Here is a 22,485-nt window from a genome sequence, read left to right on the forward strand (position 1 = left end):
TGTTGCCAAACACCAGCATTTATTGTGACAGTGACAGTGAGAGACCAAGTATTAGCCACACAAATACATTATTTCTGCACCTGCAACCATATTGTTCAAACTGTTTCTGATGAATAAGTTCCCAATGGTGTGGGTGGCAGCTAAAACGTAAAGTCCCCACGCAGACCTTTTCCATCCTGTCACAACACTGACAAAGCACGAGTGCACCTGCAGTGCTGAGCTGAGTGTGGTGTGCTGCATTTTCCACCAGGGGATAAAAGCAAATGTTGCTTTTTATTGGGCATCAACATTGTTTAAATTCTGGTTTAATATTCTTTCAAATTCTGTTTGTCCATCATAACAATGGCAGGAATGTAGTGGGTACAACGTTTTCTCAGCTCTCTCCTTCCTGAGAATCAAGTCCTAATAGCATAGCATTGATTATAATTCAGGGGTTCCTATTACATCTGCAAAAGATGAAATCTCTCCTTTATTAGGAAAGCTAGGATTTCAGAATTGTTTAAAAACAGCCTGAACCCTGTGCATACTCATTTCCAGTGTCCCTGCTTCTGTTTTGGAAATAACAGGAGACTGTCAGATAATTGTCAATTTTATTTTTCATGTGTACAATTGCACACGCTGATAGAATATATAAGGATATTATTTATGAAGTTTAGTCACTTTAGTACTTCATAATTATTCAAATTGTTTTCTGCTAAGACCCAAAAATTCCAGAGCATTTCCAGCCTTGAGTTTATCCTGTAAAAACAAAACACATACATATGTTTGTGTTTAGCTCATATTTAACTCAAATGCTTTTACCTGTGCTTTAAAAGGAACTGCTGCAAAGAGACTGAAGGGCCTCTTCCAGTCTTTGCAGAAATCAGTGTACTACACTGATTTTTCAGTGTTTTATCTCATGTTTCAAACAGAGACTTAAAAAGGAGGGGAACCCCCTCAAATGTAAAAATCATACCTTCAGTTTATGGTCAAAATCATCCATTGAATCAATCAATTTTCCAGGTTCCAGCTCCCCAAGTGGAAAAGGGTAATCTGTCCCCAAAATAACTTTGTCCTGGTAATAAAAAAAAGAGTTGTACATTTCGTAGTAACATTAAGCAACAGAGTTTAAATACGATTAATATTAATGTGATATTATAGTAGCATGAATATTATATTTTAAACCCATAAATTTTAATTTTTTCAGATTTTTAATTGCTTTATAATTAACATTACACAACAGAGCACATGCTTTCTGGAATGTATAATGAAGTACAAGAAATTACATTTATATATTGGACTGATTAATTATGAAAATGAATATGAAGACCGTAACTTCCACTAGGAAAGAACAAAGCTTGAAAACAATGACTCAAGAGTCTTTTGGATAGATTTTATTTGGAAAAAAAATGCAGGTTATTTATTAATCATTTTTGTGTTGTCTAACTGAAGTTATGGTATTTTAATTTTGATAAGTAGAAAGTTGAAAATGCAAATCCCAGGCCTGTGGCATGAGTGTCTATTGCTTGGGTGAATAAAACACAGTTAGAACCTGTTATAATGTTTGAACTCTCTTACCAGAGTTCAACACTGAAATAAGGTGAAGAAAACACAATCCAGTTTTTTTTCTGAAATGGTTTGTTTTTCTTCCTTGTCAAATGCTTTAAAAAAAAAAACATTTTTAAAACACATTTCCTACTCAGACTGATTTTCTGGACTGTGGTGCTGGTTTGAAAGGTAACAGCCCCTGTAAGAGGTCTGCCTAAATTGCAGTGATTAATCTTGGTTAAGTGTTGCCATGATTAAATAGCCAGTAAAGGATACACAGAATTATTCTTTCTGAGTTTTGCCTTACTCATTCCATGCTCTGTACTGGTGTCAAAGTACAAAATGTGCATGAGGCTTTTGGATACTTTTCTGTAAGAATCTCAGGAACTTCTCCACCAAACTCAGAAAAGATGCTTGGATTTGCAGTCCTGAATTTGAAATTTTGGGCCAAATGCACCTACACAAATTTAAAATTTTCAGTGGGTGAGAAGAACATGTAATAACATGTAATTGTCTCAGTGCTGTTTTAAAAGATGTAATAAAATGAAACATGTACCTGAAAATATGGGTGACATGATAGGATTTGTTTCTGAAAGTAAGTCGGTGAAAAGAAAATTCAATAAAAATCTGTGTGCAACATCCCTGTGTTCAGAGATGAAAAAAAATGAGCAGATCCTCAATAGGACCACATTGTTACAGGTTCATTTTCTCTCTGGAATGGTATTTCCCTGTTTATCAACCTTGGAGAGTGCATACTGCCAACTCTCATGATTTTATCAAAAGTCTGTTTTCCTTTAGGCTTCATCTCCTGCAGGCAGGAGGATTTGGGGGAAAAAAACAAAAACAAAACAAAACAAAACAAAACAAAAAACAAAACAAAACAAAAAACAAAACAAACAAAAAAAAAAAAAAAAACAAAAAAAACCCCCAAAACCTGTTTTCATTAAAAATCTATGGTTTTAAATGGCTCATGGATTTGAAATTGAAATGATGAATTTTGGACGCTTGTTATAATGTTTGAACTCTGGTTTGAACTCAGTACTGAAATAGGGTGAAGAAAACATCATTCAGTTATTTTCTGAAATGGTTTGTTTTTCTTACTTGTCAAATGCTTAAAAAAAAAAAAAATAAAATAATCTCCACTAGATGTCACCCAAAAGTCTCTGAAAGAACCTATACAAACCGCCCAAAATCTAAACAGAAGGGGCACATTCAATTGTTCTATGTTCTGCCCTGTATTCTAATTTATTATAGAAAAATTAACATAAGATTAACATGGAAAATTTATACCCTCTAATAAATCCAGTTCTGAGCATAGACTAAACAAAATAGATTTGAATGTGTGCACTTTGAAGCAGCTAAATATATTATCTTATTTATAATATTCAATTAGATGCTTATTTCAGGTAAGAAAAACAAATGTCATGTACTGTTATATTCTTCCAAACCATATCAACAAAGTCAATTTTCCCTAGCAGACTCGGAGGTCTTAATTAGCACACCTCTCCTATTAGAGAGGTACATGAGGCTAATGATTAACCTCAGTGGACCCTGCTACTCAGCACAATTTTTTTCACAGTAATAAGGGCCCAAATCTGAAAATGAATCTCAAAAAGCTTTAAGCATGAATTCATCCTTTTACGTGAGGATAAAATTGTATTTGCCTTGAATTCTTTCAACATGCCTTCTTTCCTACTCCCATGATACACCTGAAAAAAGTCCAGAACGCTGTGTCAGTTCAGCTCCAACTTCTGGCCAGCCTTTGGATGACGGCTCTGGAGGAATCACCACGGGGAAGTTTTTGCAGAGATGCCCTGAATCATTTAATCCCACGTCAACCCAGTTCTTCACTTTTTATAGCCAGCAACGTTGGGGGTTTTGTGTTTATTTGTATTCACCTCCTGCCACCTCATCACGGGGGGAGCGAAGGACCGCAGCGATTCTGCACTCTCACAAAATTCTCTCCCAGAAATGTGTATTTCTGCTTCCATCCCCAATGAACCTGCAGCCCAAACTAAGAAGGGATGAGGTATGGCCACGACTCATCCCAGCTGGCAGCGGATTTTAACGCGGATCAGCTCAAGGCCAGCGCTCCACACGCTGGTGCTGGCAGTGGCTGTTCCCCAGGGAGCCAAAGCCGTGGCCAAGCACATCTTCACATCTTCCCTCACACTGCTGCCCTCCTGCCCAGCTCTGAGCTGTTCCCTGGAGAGCTGGCCTGTTTCAAACCTCCAGCTCACAAAGTTACAGCGTCAGCCTCAAGACTCCAACACGTTGTTTTTAGCCCAGCATTTATTAATGCTCTGTGTGTTACTCTGCCAACACGTGACTGCACTGAAAGCGCTGAGATATTTGGTGTTTCTTTAGGCATTCGACTCGTGGAAGGGTGTTATGTGAGAATGTCAACTTTCCTTAGAAAAAGAGGGTTTTTAATCTTCATGGTTATAAAGTAGTTTGAAATTGTGATGTGAATGTTTTTGTTTTCAAGGACAAGGTGCCTTAGGCTATTGAAAAGAGAAAGAAAGTTCTCCTGAGTGTAAAAGACATTGATGTTTTTGGTATCTGACTCATGACTTTTCAGCACTGGGATTGCACCTGATGTCATGCTGCGTGAGCTCACAATACTCAGAGAAGAATTAAAGAAGACACCAACATCCTGTGTACTATGCTGGCCAAATTTATTGTGTTCAGACTCTTAATTTTAAAACTCTGTTGACAAAATAAATAAGATACTGAGGCTTATGCTGAGTGACTTTTAGATTATCAAATAACAGTCCATAATGTCTCTCCTCAAAGAACTTAATTCCAGTTACAAAGACTAATCACAATTAAGGACCAGAGTCTATGTGCAGCTTCTTAGGCTGAAAAGTAGAGAAATTAAATTGTGGTGCAAAGACAGCAGCTTTCCTACAGCAGCAATAGTTTAGAGCAGCCTTGAGATGCAAAGCTGACTCTAAAGCAGAAGTGCCCTTAGACTTGTGTGCTATACAAGTTCAGACAAAAAACCCCCTCAGTTCTTCAGCAATGGATTCAGCATCCTGTTGTACTTTCCTTTCTGCTTTTCTCTTGACACCTACCCTTCAGCTTAACAACAGATTCAGATCCCAAAAAGAATCCGTGGTCTCAGCCAGGCTGAGTCACACAGCTGCTAATTTACCAAGGTCTTTCTAACAAAGACAAAACATGGCTCCCAACATTTTAAAATGGGTAAAAGGAAACAAGAGAGTGATCTTTTCTCCTTGCACTGGCAATTTAAAATTCAAGAGCTAGACTCATCCTTGTGTACTAGTACTGCATGTGGAACAAAAGTATGCTTATGATGAGCAGGGTCTGGATTTGGGGAGATTTCTCAGAAGAGGAGGTAACAGAGGCAAGTGTTGAACTGTTGTTACTCCATAAGTCTTTGGGTGTCTTATAAAATGGAAGAGCACATCACACACAGTAAAACTTTAAAATCTATTGTAAGAAAACACCTTAAAGCCACTTGCTTACTCTAAGCTACAGTTAGATTGAAAAGATAATGCATATCAAAAACTGCGGGGCTGTGGGCCGTGATATATTTGCTATTTAGAGGCTGGTAACAGAAATTAAAAGCAACTAGTATTGAGAGGGAGTCCTAGTATTTTATTAGTAACCCATCTGGTGCCTGAAATTAATCCCTGGGACAGAGATGGCCAATGCCACCTGAGTGGCATTGAACTTTCCAGTACTAACAGCTATTAGCAGATATTTTTGAGTAAATTAACCTGGGTTTTATCTTGCTTGTTTCTGATGGAATTAGGCTCCATGGCATTTTCTTTGCACATTTTATGGGAGTCTTTCCATAAATCTATTTTTGGTTCAGGGTGGGTTTAACAAAAAAGTTATTCTGTCTCCACTCCTTAGAGCTGCAGTGTTACTGTATTGTACAAACACAAACACCTCAAAAACATTTCCATACTGTTGTTTCAAGCTGTAGTCATGCTGTCACATGGTTGAATTTTCCATGAATCTTCAAAGGCAAAGTTCTCCTAACAGGCACAAGTGCTGCAGGGGAGCTGCAGGCACAAGTCCATTCCCAAAGCCACAGACCTCCTGTGCAGCACAACCCAAAACCCCACAGATTTTAAAGTGTGATACCTGAGCTCAGAGTAACACAACAAAGAAAGCAAGAGTGCTGCTTTGCTATTTTTGTTTGGCCTAGGCAAGTCACTTCTGTACCAGTTCTAGTGCAGATTTATTGCAGTAACCTGTTCATAATATTGGGAGGAAAATGGGAAACCAACGGATTCTTTCTTGTAGAAAGAAAATCAATCAGCTGAGTGGTGTTTGTGAACTTTGGTCATACAGGAGGCCCTGATGACAGCAACAGCTTCAAACCATGAGAGCCTAGGCAGTGATGTAGAGGACACAGGACTGCAGCTGTTGAGACAAGAAAATCCCTGTCAAAGCTTGCATTTCTGCTTTGACATCTGGGAGGTATCTGCCTCTGGCTGCCGACACACCGTGAGGTGCAGAAATCAAAGCACAAAGGCAGCAACAAATCTTGTTGATTTGCAGTGATCCATTGGAAGCTGGCATGAGGGATGTCATCTGCAATCCCTTCCTGAGCATTTAATAAATGAGAAGGGATTATTTGAATGTTTTAGGGTTTTTCTGTCCCATGCTGTACCTCATTTAAATGGTTGGCTAAAGTACAAAGATTTCTCTGCAAACAATTGAAATACTTCTGCAAACCCATAATGATTAATTGTTTCCCTGAGATACTCTCTAAAGCTTTTCTTATTACTGATTTTTTTTCTGTCTGTAACTTCCCAGGTGGAAATACAATTTGATTTCTTCAAGCATGCACTTGAGTTTGAAAATTAAGCCACTTGAAAACCAGGCTCCAAATTGAAGCCATCTTTGCTCGAAGTCCCATCCTGAACAAGCTTAGAGAAGGATGGAACTAAGGCTGACAGTGCATGATTTCCTGGATTAAACCCACCATTTCAATAAATCCATATGGTAAAAACATTATCAACAAGGCAGAAGCCCATCAGTTTATTTCACTGGGTGACACTCTCTTCTCCCTACTTTCTTCTTCTCTTCTCCTTTTGCTGTTTCCTGGAAAACTAACTGAAGAATGACTCACCCAATTCTGGAAACACTGAAACTCACCTCTCCTACTACACTTGTTAGCAGCCTCAGTGCCCCACGGTCGTGGACAAGAGAGTCTGTGTAAAATGAGCCAAGGTATTTCCTTGGATCCACCTTATTATCCATGGCACACAAATCGGGGCGCACGTTGAATCCATGGGAGATTCGGCCCACTGTGTATGGGAAAGCTCCACCTGCAGGAAGGAATTTTTAATAACTTTTAAGAAGCTGAAAATATGTAAGAGGGGAAAAAAAAGCCACCTTATCACCAAAGATCCGTATGTTTTCTTGTCAGCTCTTTAGGAAGAAAGTGCTCTGCACCAGTGGTTTTTTTATTCCTTTACCTTCATTAGCTTCTTTCTCCATTTTTCTCACTTCTTCACTACTGTGATGCCCAAATTCCTCCTGCTGCTTCCTCGTCCCTTTCCTTAAACCACCTGCTGCCTCCCCTTCCTTTTTGTTTCCCTTCAAGGCTGTTGTACCAGTTCAAACCCTGCAGGCTGGAGAGCGTTCAGGGAAGCAGCTGATCTGTCAGACTGTCATCTCTGGGGTGACAGTGCTCAGCTGGTGGCAGGCTTCATGTGGTGACCCCTTTAGCTGAGATATCAGAAAATACAACTGTACCATGCTCAGCCAAAGAGCAGGAGTTTCACGTGGTACACTACTCACCTCCATGTGCAAAGCAAACTTTCAGCTTAGGGAATTTTTCAAAAATTCCTCCCATAATCATGGAGCAAATGGCCATGGTTGTTTCTGTCGGCATGCCTAAGAAGAAAAAACATATTAATTGTATAAGAGCTTTACTTTTAAAATTTTCTATTTGATTTTTAAATGTTATTTTAATTTTCTTCCACTAGCCTTGAGCCAGCTGAAAAAGTAATACTTGGAGGGCAGCTGCCAGAGGTCATGCATTATTTCTGCTGGAGGGATGTGGAGTTGAACTCTAATTAACTGAAATGAGGACACAGGCCTGGACTTCTAAGTCCAGTTTTTATTCCATACCACTAGGACAGACGACAGACAGGCTGGGTATGTCCTGAAATACCAAGTATAGGCCTGATTCCCGTTATCCTTGCTCAAAGAAATGTCTGGAATGCGCCAGGGTGTCTTCTCGGCTCCACTTGTGTGTTTCTTTTGTGTGGAAAGTGGGGCAGACATGTTGATGGATATTCCTACACAGATTTGGGGTTCAGTTATGACATGATGCCGGATCCTGCACTTTGGAACTAACCTGTCTCTCCCTTTGCTCCTGGCTGAGTTGGATGCCCAGTTGGAAACAGAACAGGATTTGAGGTTCCTACAGCAGCCTCAGGTTCTGAGCACACCCAACATATTTAGAATATCATGCCATTTTAAACACCTAACTTTAGACATGCAGCTTGATATTAGGATCTCAGTTCCCCTCATTTATGGGGGAGACAGCACCTCTCCAGCTCAAAAGGTTATTTTTATTAATGTTTTACCATACCCTCAGATGCAAAGCATTGTTAGGCTTAATAAGAAAATACTCTATTTATACTTCGTTAAGTAAATGCAATAATTTTATTTTCTTCTTAGATCTGTGTTGTTGAGCCTGCTCTGATTAAGATTAACTGATACTGTTTCAAGATAATGCACCGGTGACTGGGACCAGCAAGGTTTTCCAAGCAGAATGTGCATTATATGTATCTTGTGTATGTTTTTTAGAACTGGCAGCATTGCAAAACTGTATAAAACAAATCAACACAGAACAAAATACATGCGGTGAGAATCAGATCTGAACTTTTCTGGGTAGCAGAATAATCCTGCTTCTGTTATTCAGTGTTATGATTTACCTATCAAATGGGGAAAAATGAAACTAGATAATATCCTACATCTACTGAGAGCTTCCAAAGTACACGTTCTTTCAGCTACAGTTGATCTAAAGTTAGATTTAGTTCTTCTCTCATCAACCTGTTTCTAAGAAATAACCCAAGATATTCTAGGAAGTAATGCTTGGTTTTGCTTACTCCTCCATTGACTCCTGTTGTTTTTAAGGAGCTCATTTCTGAGATGATTCACTTCTTCCTTGTATCTGCTCTTTGTATTTAGGGCAAAAGAGAATACTATATTCTGTTGTGAGTCTGTTGCTGAATAATTTTAATTCCAAGAGTTTAAAAGAAAAACTAAACAAGCTTAGAAACAAATGACTGCTGAGTTTACACAACAGACTTAATCATAATACTAGATTAAAAAAAAGGAAGTTTGACAGAAAAACGATGTAATTTTCTCTGTACTTGTACTTTACTTGGCAACAATCTCCTGGGTATAATCCAATTCATAAATGTAGATGAAGCAGAGTAAATATACACTTACCTATTAGCCAGGGAAACCAATATTTGGACATCCTCCCATCTATCTGCATGTCCCAGGGATGCACAAAGAGACAGCAATTTAATTTCTCAGCAGCCTGCAGCAAAAAGAAAGGGTCTAAATCTTGACTAATCATAGCAAAATGCATCTCAGATCTTAGTCATGCTTTTCAATGACCTGCAAATTTGTACTGAGCAGTAGTACTAGTAATGAAAATAGGCCCACAGGTAAGAACTATAAGCAATAGTTGGCTGTAAATGGGCTGTATTTACTCCCCTGGGCCGTATTCTGAAGTCCTCACTCAGTTTCACAGCTCTTCCTGTGGCTACAGGATTGGAAGCAGAGATGATAACGTCTCTTTAGTGAACCAAGTGTTTCTCAGAATAATGCAGTATAAAAATGATTTTCCAGCTATGTTTTTCAGCCATCCTGTGGTGTAAGCACAGGCAAACATTCTTTTGGTTTCATTGCACATATGAGGGTGAATTCCCATGATGTCTTATAGAACCATTTGAGGATGCTTTTGCAGAATTGTTTCAGCTGCATTCAGAATTTTTCACTGAGTGGCACTACATTTGTCCGCTTTGGGGACATCTGGCTGTCTTAAAAAAAAAAAACTTAAAAATATTCCTAATCCTTCCTAAGAGTTCAAAATCTGGCTGTATTCTGATCAGTAATCCATCTCTACACAAGTATGGTAATTTTTCTGAAACTACTGACATCTTTGGAAAGGAAAACAGAAGACTAGTGTTGGATGCAGACTTTGACTGTGTAATTTAACTGTGTACTTAAATTTAAATACACAGTCATCAGAGTCATTCATATGCTTAACCAGGATTTAACAGCTTCGTTTTGTCAGATGTATTTCTGGACATGCTCTTGTTGCTAAGGAGATTATCACACATTCGAAAATTTTGGGTTTGTTTACCCATACATGCATAAATAAAAGCTGCAACTTTTGGATCGTGGAGAATAATTGCCATCTACATTTGTAAACTAAAAATAGCAATTCGATAACTGGCCTGGTAATTTGGCAGAGTTCATGATCCGCTATGGCTTAATTTCATAATCTGTGTTACCCAGAGATGTTTCTAAAAATGAAAGGGGTTACTTCCTACATGTGTGAAGCACGAGCTGGAGGATGTACAGTATGAGAGAGATCCCAGAACAAGAGAGGGATCTCAGCAGCAGAGAGACTTGGAGTTACTGGAGAGGATTCCAAGATGATGAAGGGACTGAGCATCTCTCCTGTGAGGAAAGCCTGGGAGGACTGGGACTGTTTGGCCCCGAGGAGAGAAGGTTCAGTGGAGATCAGGAAACATCAGGTTGCCCAGAGGGATTGTGGTGTTTTCATCCTTGGAGATATTTCAAAGCTGCCTGGGCAAGGTCCTGGGATCTGGCTGTAGGTGGCCCTGCTTGAGCAGGGGGTTGGTCCAGAGGCTCCTCCCAACCTCAGCCACGCTGTGATTCCATAAATGTGGGCACCTCCAAGGGCAGATGTTGATATCTGGCTGTATATGGCCATAAAAACAAATAGTCCAGGGGCTGCAGCAACAGAGTTTTTGAATAAATTGAGCATCCTGCAAAATAACTTCTGTGAATCAATTCCAAGCTGACAGCTCTAATAACTTGAGAAACAGATTCAGAATGGACATTGATTAAACCCCTAATTTAGACAAATGACCATTCTCGTCTGGACCTCAGGCTATTTAAGAAATGCTACCTATTAATTCATTTGATAATCAATACATTCAGTTTGGAAATTTTGGTCCTGTTTACCATAGTTCTGTGTGGTGCTTTGTTGCTATAGGTATCTGATAATCTCAGGGAGTTTTATCAATTATTTCAGTAGGGTTGGACTTATCCTCACAAATCAAGAAGGCAGATCTACAGTGAGAACTCATGTGATAAGATGAAATTTGTTATTAATTATTATAAAATGTTTTCTATTTTTAATAAAAAGCAAATTTATAAAATATGTTTCAGAATATGTTGCATTATTGTGTATCGAATATATTGTATTGTATGTGCCATCTTATCCTATAAAGAATTATCATTTACAATTAAAGCTGAGTCTCTCTGATCACCAAGCAGATTAGAGGGCTCAAACGATGACTGAATGTGTATTTTCAGACAGATTTCCACATCGCAGTATTCCCCCAAAGAAGAAAAGCAGCAGCTACTCACGGCATAAATCTCGTACAGCTCTGGGGCGTTCAGGTCCCACTCATTGACGTGAGATCCTATCTGCACTCCAGGAAATCCAAGCTCATTCACACACCGATGCATTTCCTTCACAGCCAGCTCTGGAGCTTGCAGGGGTAACGTGCCCAGCCCAACAAACCTCTTGGGGTACTTTTTTACCGTAGCTGCTAAGTCATTGTTTAATATCTGGGCGAGATCTAAAGTATCCTGAGGTTTGGCCTGGCAAGATATGAAGCAGAACAGTAGATTTAAATATAGTTCTCAAATGTTATCACCTTTGGAAGTTATTGGATAAATGTCAGCGCAAACAACCGATAGGCAGGGTTTGAACCCAAATTTGCTTTACGGTTCTGAATAGCTGGAAAGCAGCAGGGCTAAATTCTGCCTGGCTTTAAAACCTCTGGGTGCAGTTCTGCTTTTTCTCTTGAATATTTTATCAACTGCTGTTGCCTTTACTGCTCAGGATGAGTGTGATAAAGTCCAGGTTGCTGATGCACATAAGTACCTGGTCTTTTGTGGAAATCCATCCTGGTTTTTTTTTTTTAATCCCGATGCAAAAAATCTCAGTATATAATTTTTATGCATAGCAATGAATATTTACTCTCTATTACTGGAGCTGAAGAAATAAAAATAAGAAATGTGAGGTGCTGGAGCATGTGAATTCTACAGAGAATGCTTGAGCAAACTTCTCTAACATTTAGAAGGAGATAACATCCATAATTTGAAAAAATGCAATATCCATGCAATCAATGGGTTTTTTTCCCCCAAATACATATTTAATGGAAAATATTCCCTTAGATACCAGAATAAAATTTTGAAGAGAGGTTAGTAACATGAAATTCTGAATACCAATAGTATTTCTTATATGTGGACTGAACACAATGGTTCCTAATGCACAAATCCATTTACATATAAACATCCTGACCTGTATACACTGCTAAATCGTCACACTCAGAATGTATTTAGAACAGCATTTTGCTGTGATTTATCTCCTCAGCTGTTTTATTTCTTGGAAGCATTCAAGATCACCACCTGGGGAACACAGGAACTTAAATTTGCTCCTGAATTTTAAGACTCAAAGCATTCTAGGTTAAAGAGTCCCATGCCACGTTTAAAAGAAACTGGGACAAGGCCACAAATACATCTTTTATGCCTTTTTTTTTTTTTTTTCTCTGAGGAAATACTGATTGATGTCTAGCTTTCATGGAATGTGTACATATGCATCTGCCTGCTAACCATGGGTTCATGTTGTACATATCTTTTCTCTCCGTTTCCAGCTGCCCCCAGAAGGAATTGAATTGTTTCCTCTTTTCTCACGGTGTGTGCTCCGGTGTGGAGCTTTGCCAGGACATCCTGCAGACATCTTCTCATAGCTGCACTCCTTTTTTGCCTTTTTGTTTTCACAGCACAACAGTTGTAGTGACTACTGCAATTTGTAGGAAGGCGCTTCTGCATTTTTAAGCCGTTGCTGCGTATGAATGATGAAATATGTTAATGGGAACGTACCCAGTAGCTGAACATCACAGGGACTGTGGACAGGACTTGGACGGTGACTCCTGAGTAAGAAAAGGCAAATATTAATGCTTCCTTTTTTGTTGTCTGCTTTTGAAAATCTGTTACAAACAGGAAAGAACTCTGGATTGAGAGGCAGAACGTAAAAGCTTTAATGATATGAAAGGCTGATCTAACAGTGACATAGAGAAATTATTATTTTTTTAAATGAAGGATCATGGCAATAAACCTCATAGTGTATCAATTTCTTAGCATTTGGATATTTTTGCTACGTTGAAAGAAAAAACACTGCCATATTCATACTAGATAATTTGTGAAATTAGGTCGTTTTATTTTTAGGAGGATTTAGTATGCACATGTACAAACAATTAAAATAGCAATTTAGTATTACTCTCACATGAATGAAACTGACATTAAGCCAACAAAATACAGTAACTCAGGTTCATTTTGGGGTTAATTTGTCATATAGATTAAATAAATAAATGAATTAGCCCAAAGATAAATAACATTATGTTAACAATGGTCGTTAAACAATGTTTTCCTAAGTGTTCACACAGCTATATTGTGTTAGGTTGCATTAATCTTGTGTCTGGACTACTGAGGTTGTAAATATAAAAAAATCTGCCTGATTTCAGAAGTAACTTTGATGTTAAAAATGAAAAGACCTCAGTCCATGTTGTTTTGTTTCTGCTCAAACACAAATCTATATCATAACATTGTGTGTGACAGGTTACTGGAGTGAAAACAACAAACCTGGCAGACAAACAAAATAAACAATAAACAGTAATTAGGAATTCACAAAACAGGTACATGCAAAAATGTTTTGTTTTGGTTTTTTTAGGTCTGTTTGTAATATTTTTGCACATATCTTGCCATGCTCTAAAAATTTCAACTTGGTTGTTAGTAATAACTACTGGAACAAAAGATGGCAGAAAAAAACTCCAGGAGAATGAACTCTAGGAGAAATCTAAGACTTGCCAAAACATTGGAATGATTGAAATGATTTATCCTCCTCCTCAGAAGTTTAAGTAGGAAACAAGAGGAGAAGCTGACTCAGATTTCTACAAGATCTGATTAATATTATGTACAGCAGTGATGGTTTAGGGGTAAGGATTAGGTCTGCAAAATTATGTAAATACTGAATTATTCCATTTGGATCATCCACCAATATGGACACTTGATTAGTCTGTTGGGGACATTCTCCATGTTTTCCACAATAACCACTGTATCTGCTTTCAATCCATTTTACAATTCTGAGCAAATTTAACATAAACCTTGAAGGTACATTTCCAAGCTGACTCTTCCTAGACATTAGCTTTAGGAAGAAGAATCAGCACAGAAAAGCCTCTACTTTTTCACCCTCTTCAGAGGGTTTTACAAAGGAGGAAATAACAAGGAAAGGCAGTTAGGATGAACTGATTTATTCTCTCAAACAAAATTGTGATGATTTGTGTCACAGAACTGTGATGTTAATTACTTTTACAGCTTGTTTTATTGAGTTACATGGATAGCTTGTTTTATTGAGTGGATCAAGACAGAAGTATGTACATCAATTAGACTCAGGACATATGATTAGGAGAACTAATTTAGTCTCTTTGGTCCACTGGAGACCATTTCTTATTACTGGCAGGATTTCTTGGGCATTGCACAGACAAAGCCCTTTAGCATCCAAGCTCTAAATTCTCTCTCTGAGTTAAAAATACCTTTCAGTGACTGAGCCCAGTTTTGTTCAGCTGGGAGACTCCTTGCATCTTTGCCCCAAAATTATGCCATGTTTGGAGGTTAAATTTTTGGGTATAATCTGTCTCAGCCTGTGTAAGAGAAAGCAGTCTTTGAACTAAGTAGCCACAGCTTTCTAAACCAAAAAGGAGTAAATGTGGTCCATATTTATCATTAGCAGAGCAGTGAGGATGAAAGAATGAAAAACACCGAGGCCTTTTTTCCCCCCCCCACATAATTAATTGGCTGATGCCTGTATGTCTGGAGTGCTGTAATAAAAAGGGACATTTTTAGGGCACAAGTCACCAGATGGTGCTGTAACATACAGGTTTAGATTTTTTTTTAACCGAGCGAGCACTGTTTAGTTCATGAAGAAATATTGTGATGCTGCTTTCATGATGCATTTTCTTTTCTGGAGAGCTGCTGCAAAAATTTGAAAGAAAAAAACCAAATCCTCCTGTGCTTTCCCTTTGTCTACAACAAACGTGGGGCAGAACTGTTTTGTAGAAACTTGCCATTAGTGCTGAGGGAAATATCTGAAAGAGAAAGATGCCCAAAGGCTATTTATGATCCAGTCTGTAGTTGAGTGATTTGGTAATCCCCAAAATCCCTGAGCTAACTCAGAGAAACATTAGAGTCTAGTCAAGGCATGATTCTATGTTTCTGTGACAAGGCAGCATATTTCAGAGTTTGCAAAGGCTTTCTGGAATTCCCTTTAAATGTCTAATGGTTGGAGTTTCAAATACTCCTTTTCCAGGGTGAAAATGAAGTAGATGAAAATTATTTGAATTGTGTTTACATAATAGCCCAGTACCTGGTGAGTTCCCAAGCTAGCCTATGTTATGTGCTGCACTAAACCTCCCTAAGAATAACCCACAGGATCTCCTAACACAGAACCACAGAGTAATTTAGGTTGGAAAAGACCTCTAAGATCATTGATTCCAGCCATGAATCCAGTTCTGCCAAGGCCACCACTGAACCATGTCCCCAAACACCACATCTACGCATCCTTTAAATCCCTCCAGGGATGGGGACTCCACCAGGGCTGTTCTAGGGCTTGACAACGCTTTTAGTGAAGAAATATTTCCTAATATCCAGTCTAAACCTTCCCTGGTGCAATTTCAGGCCATTTCTTCTTGTTTATTACTCATTATCTTGGAGAAGAGACCAACTCCCTGCTGGCTACAACCTCTTCCATATGCTTGTCGAGGGTGATAAGGCCTGAGAGGAGGAAACAATAATCATAAAGATGCTGCTTGTACAGTATCTGCTCTTTTAAGCAATTTAAGGTGCTTGTTCCTTATGAAAAGTTGAAGATATTCAAGCTGTGTCTGCTGGGAAACTGATGTAGGAACTATTCAGGCCTCAATCTAAGAAAAAAAAAATCTTTAGTAACATAATATTTCTCTTACAAGAGTAATTTGGAATTACAATGTTAATAAGAAATAGCAAAAAATAACGGATCAGCCTAGAAATTCTTTCCCTCATCCTCAGTCTCCCATCTTACCAACCTTATTTAGTGGCTTGCAGGTAACATGATGGAAAATAAATTTGCAAATTTAGCATCTGGTTAAGTTTCTAAATGAGGAAAACTCCCTTTTCTGACAAAGTACCAGTTCTCTAGGCTCAGAGTCCTCCAGCAAAAACACAGAATGAGCTGCAACGTGGCTAAACAGAAAATAGGTATTAGAAAAGGAGACAGACATACAAGAAATCCTATGTGTAAAAAGAATATTTTTTATATTTGGAATAAAACTGAAAGGGCTTCCTCCTCCTTTACATGAATCACATTTTAAGTGGAATGCATGGTGCCATTCCAAGCCCAGGGTCAGTCATCCTTACTTTTGTTAGTGAGTTCCTTGGTGCCTTAAATCCTATCGAAATTAATAAATTCTAGTGAGGAATAAATTGCTACTGAGAACAAGGAAAGTTATGTGCACAGCTTCCTTCTGAGTATAAAGCACATCAGTTTCCAATGACTTCCAACAGATTTGAACCAAGGAATTAGTATGCTAAACCTTTTTTTTTTTTTTTTTTTTTGATATTGTTGTTGAGCACTTTCAGATGGACTGACAGAGAAGTTGTTACTCTAAATGAAGCACAATGATTTGAGTTCCTTCATGGAGGTACCTGACTGGTCCATCTCTTTAATCCGTACTTCTGGATCCCAGCAGTTCTCTTGAATAACTCTAAAAACCTTTCCATCCTTCATCATCTTTGCCTGTCCCTGTGAAATGACATTTTCATATATTATAAATGTGACAAAGTAGTACCTGCTGATTTATAGTCTCTCTATATTGTGCTCCTTACAGAAATTCAGTGGCAAAATTTTGATCTTTTATTTCTATTCAGTAGGTATTTTTAAACAAAGACTATGTTTAAAATAGGCATGAATAGAACAGTCATTTATAGTTCAGATTTAATTCTTCAGAATAATAATTTAAAAATCTCCTTCCTTTTACAATGTCCATCACTCTGTATTTATTTGGAAAACACACCAGGTACCTTAATCTGAGTTTATCCTCAAACCAAATTTTGACCTCAAAAACAATGCTCTAATTACATCTGTGCTAAATTTTCCCTTTGGGTATGTATGTGTTCTTTTAAAGTCAATAGCATCACAATGATTCCAGTAACTACAGAAATAATTGTGCAACACAGTTCATTTCAGTCCAGCGATTTCTTAACACCAGTGATACTGAGACAAAAGGAGAACTATTGTGTTGTCTTCAGTTTTCTCCTTGGGAAGAAAAAAAACTATTGAAGAATTTGGGAAAAAAAAAAATCCCAACCAAAACTTAAACACAGTATAAATCCATGAACTGAACTAGGGTAAAACCTTTCTCCTATCTCACCAATTTCCAGACTTAGGAAATTCAAAATGTTATCACAGTCATGAAATTCTACACTGTCCCTTTATCGTCATGGAAACTTTTTAAACTTCCTATTTGGCTGATGTGTGAATTGTTCAAAGAGAGGCAGTGTCACCACGTTGAGCAAATTTTCTGTTCCAATTCGGGGTCCCCACCAGCTGCTGCAGGCACAATGGGATTTCTCTTGGCACAAATGGATGAGACACAACTCACCAAACTGTTCTTAACCTTGAATTTATTATTAACTTCATATATCATTCACAAATATACTCTCCTAATGAATATTTTAAAGCCCTCCTCCACAAATCTAAGTGTGCTGCCTTGGCAACCTGTCAAGAGACTTGTTAGCTGTATCACAGGTTGTGAAAATTACTTGAAATATTACAATTACAGGGTCCTTATCCCCTGGTGAAATACTTCAGGTTCTTGTAAAACTGGTTTTACGACCTGATGGAGAGGTTTACTGTAGCCATACACTCAAATACATGAAGAAAAGTTTAGTGCACTGATGCAGGTTGTGCAATAAACAAACAAATATTTGGGGTGCGAGAAAAAGGCAGAGTAGAGCGGAGCACTTCATCACATATGAATAGATCACATGGACTTTACTCCTCCATTCTATTTTATACTTCTTTATCCCATCCATTCTATTTTATACTTCTCTATCCCAACCTGAAAATCATCTAATATTTAACATTTTAATCAATGTATGTGGCAATTAAGAGAGAGACACTTAAAAATTAAGTCCTGCAGGCTGATTTGGTTCAGCGAACTACATTTAAAATTCTCCCATCACTAAACTACTCGGTCACATCCCCAACTGCACTTTTAAAATATGCACCTAATTATTTTCTTCCAGTTTGACCCTGGTGCTTCTTCAGAGAAAGATGTGGGAAGCCTTTGGGGTTTTTTTAATCTTAGGAGTTAGCATCCTCAGGTCCACATGTCTGAGCAGGATTTTATTTTGCCATGCACTTTTTGTCGTGCAACATTTCCAGACGGAAGTAGGCCAGATGGAATTCTCGGCAGAGCATGTGAGGCCATTATTGACTTGCCACAAAGTTCCCCTGCAAACTATATTTAGCACAGAGTTTTAGCATCAGACCTGTAAACAAAATCACCAGAGATGTGACCAGCCCTTGTCTCCTTCCTGCAGCTGCCACCTCTCCCAAAAGCTGTGCCATCCACGCTTTGGTTCCGCAGGTGGCTCGCTCTTGTTTACTAAAATATCAGTTCCTTTTGGGTTTGCTTCTCAAACAGATGACTGCATTTAACTCAACCCAAATCCATTTGTAATCTGCTTTACCTGGCCTGTCTTGTTGAAAAGACTTTCTCAGAGCTATCCACTCCAAGAGTTAAAAGGAGATGAATTTTAAGAAGAAGAATGGATGCTGCTTCATACAAGAGAGGGAGTTTCATCTTTAAGGACAAAAGGTTCTGCTGAGGTATATTAGGACTTGGCCTGGTACTGCTTCCTAGGAAACAGACCTCCAGGGAAATCTGTACTAAAGACAGAGCCAATCTTATTGCCACTTTGCTTCTGAATAGATCTGCTGTGCAAGATCAGCTCTGAGCACCAAAGAGCCCAAACCTTGCAGTGATGGTCCAGCTGCACCCATCCACCGTATCCGTATCTCTGCGGAGGAAAGAACAGAAAGCCAGTGCTAGTTAGCTCTCTGCAGTAGTAGTAATAATAATAATAATAATAATAATAATAATAATAATAGTAATAGTAATAGCAGTTCTCACAAAAATACCTCACTCAGGAGAAACTCTTACGTGTGCTCATCTTTGAGCCAGAGCAGCTTCACTGACCTCAGCAGAAGTGCTTTTAAACAACTGCTTTAAAAATGCTTGAAGTTGCTCACAACATTGAGGTTCTGACTGAAATAATTTTGACACAGAAAATATTAAATTAAGCATCTGGCAGGGTGAAAATTGAGCTGACAACTTTCCAATCTGTGATCAGTTAATCATTAGCACAAAGATGCATTGATTCCACTTTTCAGCTTCCATGATTCAGCAGCAGGAGTGAAGGTCAGCCTCTTGTCTATTAATATTTAAACAGGGAAGAGAAGCTAAAAAGGAGAAGCTTAGATGCTCATTGATTCTTCCAGAGAGGTTCAGAATTGTTCAGGCAAAAAACTGCAAAACCTACACAAGATACTTATTTCCTTTTACTTTCATAAATTATCAATTAGAAATGAATGAACTCTTGAAATCTCTGAGTGAAAACAATGCTCAGAATTCCAAGTTCAAAAAAAGAAACATTTAAAAGGAAACTAAGCAAGAGCAAGCATTTGTTTCACTGAAGTGTAAAGGATTTGGACACAGTCCTGAATTTCCTGTGATACCAAACCAGAAGTTAATGCCACTGTGAGCTTTCCTAATGTGGGTGTGAAGAGCAAACCTCCTGACCTCAGCCAGAGACACAGGCACTGGGGCTGTGAGCTCTGTTTAACTATGCAACTAGGTAGATTTTATTTAAATTGATACATTTGTAGGTTTATACACATCTAAAAATACTGACATTTTGGGAATGTTTGATGAGTGACAACTAATGAGAACTTTAAGCTAGATCCATAATTGTAATTGTAAGCTGAGCAGAACAAAGTACCTGAAATGGGTACTGAAGGAGCCCATAGGCAAGAGTAAAACTCACGAGTCTGGTTTTGAATTTATTTTATTCTTTCTTCCCCTCAGCTATTAGTTGTAGGTATTGACAGTCCAGATCTGCTTTTCCTGTGATTTCTTATACTTGAGATATTTTCCTTGGCTGTTAAATCAGTATCTTGCCAATAGAATTTTCTAGTTTCAAGGTCCAGTATTTACAAAGACAGAGAAGTTTAGCACTAACTAAATGTGTGCCTGTTAAGATGCCTCATTGGTTTTCCTTGCATGAAATGGAGAGATCTGTGTTAATGGCTTGAATTTCCAGAGGACTCCAGGGAATTCTGAGAGTTGTTTTCTACTCTGAGCCCATTAATAAACCATTGAATCACTCAGAACAGAGGGAAAAAAAACCTAGCAGGTGCAAATTAAATTTAAAAAAATTTGGTATTTTCCCCTTTCTATCTGTTTAAAGAAATACAATGCTGGCCCACAGCATTCAACATTGGTGAATTTAGTGTGGATGTACATCTGTGAACATCAAGGAATTCTTGGGGTCATTTTATCTCAGTGAATTTATTGCAGACAAAAATATTTAATTAAAAAAAAAAAAAAAACAACAAAAACAACCCAAACCGTATGACATCAGAGTGAAGGAATTCTATAGGCATTTTTATGAATTTATTGCACAAAGGCAACAAAATCTGAAACATGAAAAAGTAACTTGTCTTTGTAGTCTGGATATTTAAACTCCTATCCATTTAAAACAGGCGTAAGTATTCTAGAAGTATCTGTATACTCACCTACATTATCCAGTGTATGTGTTTTTCATCAGGAGCTGTTATTATTACAAATAGGAGGTTCAACTGGATATTTATAAAAACCTTCCTGGCTGAACAAGGAAACCAGCATTCCTTTCCAGGAGGTTTTGTGCATAATAATGTTATTATTCATGACTAATGAAGAAATAATCCTATGTATGTTTTTAATGCCAGTTTTTCTCATGACTTTTTTTTTTCTAATATGCTGTTTACATTTCCCAGCTGCTCTCTCTCTAATATTGACTGAAACTGGACTGCTTAAATCACAGAAATGCAGAGCTAATAGATATGAAATCCTTTCAGATTGATTACATTAAAACCTAAATGACATTTTTCATTCTAAAATCCATTTCACAAGATCATGAAAAATATTGTGGGCAAGAATAAATTTATGTCACTGAATAACAACAACAATAATAAGTCAACAGAAGTTCACTTAAAGCTTCAGTGTTCTGACAACTGAGATTTTCTATTTTAAATACAATAGGCTACTTCTTTCCAGTAACTGAAAAAACAGCAGATATTAGTAAAATTATCATCAATTAGCTGTACTTAGAGTGACCCCACTCCCCCTGAAGTTAATGATTTCATGCCTGTGGGTATAATGGTGTGAATGAATTTGTCTTTGTTATTAATTTTGTCTAATATTTGATTATTTATTTTATTTCAAACTAAAGTGAATACCATTTAGGAACAGAACAGAAAAGCTCTGTTGTCATCACAAAAGTGGATTTTATACCTTATCATCCAAATATTTTGTGTCTCAAAAAACTCAAGGAAAACTTCTAAGTATTGCTTCAGAATAAATAAAAAGCGGGGAACAGAGCCCAGTTTTACAGCCCCTTCTGTCTGGACTCTTGATTTTCAAAGTAGTGCAATACAAATATTTTACAGTTGAAAAAAAAAAAATCCCAAATTAGACCAAAACCAAGAGATATTTACCCCAGAACCCTTCATTCATTTTTCTTTCAAAACCCACATTGGCAGAAATGCTTGCTGATAACGTGAGGCGCTGACTATCTAAACTCTTATTACCTTTTTTAGGTCAGGCCATTCCTTGGGCAGAATGTGGCTGTGAATATCAATTTTCATTTTTGAAGTGCCAGGGGAGAAATACTCCTTCGGTGCTGATGTTTTCTGTGTCAGTGCTGCTGTCCCTGGTGTCCCTGGGTCACAGGTTATTCACTTTGGCTGCTGTCCAGATCCACCTGCTGCCCTATCAGGAGAACGGGGTACAGTGGCCAACCGGGGAGCCGGATTCCAGAGGTGTGGCTCTCCAAAAGAACAAAGAATTCCAGCAGAAAGTGCCTGTTAATGCATAAACTGCAGCTCTCCGAGGGCAGAGGGAAAATACTTGTTTATGTTGGCGCTAGGAAGGGATTTATTTTACGCAGAATCTAAAATGTCGAAAATAATTCAGTAAATTTGAGTTAGAATAAATGTATTAAACATGCTGACTTGGATTTCTTCCTTTCTCCCTCTTGGGTTGTGAAATAATTTGTAGAGGGCACATAATATACCTGTGGCAGAGTCACACATCCTCATCTATTCTATTTTTCTCTCTTGCATTTTCTTTAAGGTTTTATTAAACCCCCTTCCAAATATTGAATTTTAGCCAAATCTATGCTCTGCATTTTATATTCCCCCTCCTCATCCTTGGTTCACTCAGGATATTTACACAAGCTACTGCATAATGATGCTTACAGCCTCTCAAGATGCCTCAACTATACAGTAATACATAGATGCATTTCAAATATAACAGCTTCTGC

The 22,485-nt window shown here is 38.0% G+C and overlaps 1 protein-coding gene across 5 annotated transcripts in view; it reads right to left on the reverse strand.

Annotated features, from left to right (window-relative positions):
* Positions 1–22,485, reverse strand: part of ACMSD (aminocarboxymuconate semialdehyde decarboxylase) — a 39,729-nt gene continuing 17,244 nt past the window's right edge. For 3 of the 5 annotated variants that reach the window (XM_040070148.2, XM_040070150.2, XM_040070151.2), the window contains 10 exons: positions 21,752–22,113; positions 18,877–18,921; positions 16,543–16,639; positions 12,688–12,737; positions 11,164–11,400; positions 8,980–9,073; positions 7,315–7,410; positions 6,667–6,839; positions 956–1,054; positions 1–738 (listed from right to left, as the gene is read on the reverse strand). In XM_040070148.2, coding sequence (XP_039926082.1) covers positions 676–738; positions 956–1,054; positions 6,667–6,839; positions 7,315–7,410; positions 8,980–9,073; positions 11,164–11,400; positions 12,688–12,737; positions 16,543–16,639; positions 18,877–18,921; positions 21,752–21,808 — 1,011 coding nt within the window. In that variant the 5' untranslated portion in view covers positions 21,809–22,113 and the 3' untranslated portion in view covers positions 1–675. The remainder of the gene's footprint in view (positions 739–955; positions 1,055–6,666; positions 6,840–7,314; positions 7,411–8,979; positions 9,074–11,163; positions 11,401–12,687; positions 12,738–16,542; positions 16,640–18,876; positions 18,922–21,751; positions 22,114–22,485) is intronic. The other 2 variants (XM_040070152.2, XM_040070154.2) reach the window with 2 other exon arrangements.

This window comes from Hirundo rustica, chromosome 7, assembly GCF_015227805.2.
Source record: "Hirundo rustica isolate bHirRus1 chromosome 7, bHirRus1.pri.v3, whole genome shotgun sequence".
Taxonomy (NCBI): domain Eukaryota; kingdom Metazoa; phylum Chordata; class Aves; order Passeriformes; family Hirundinidae; genus Hirundo; species Hirundo rustica.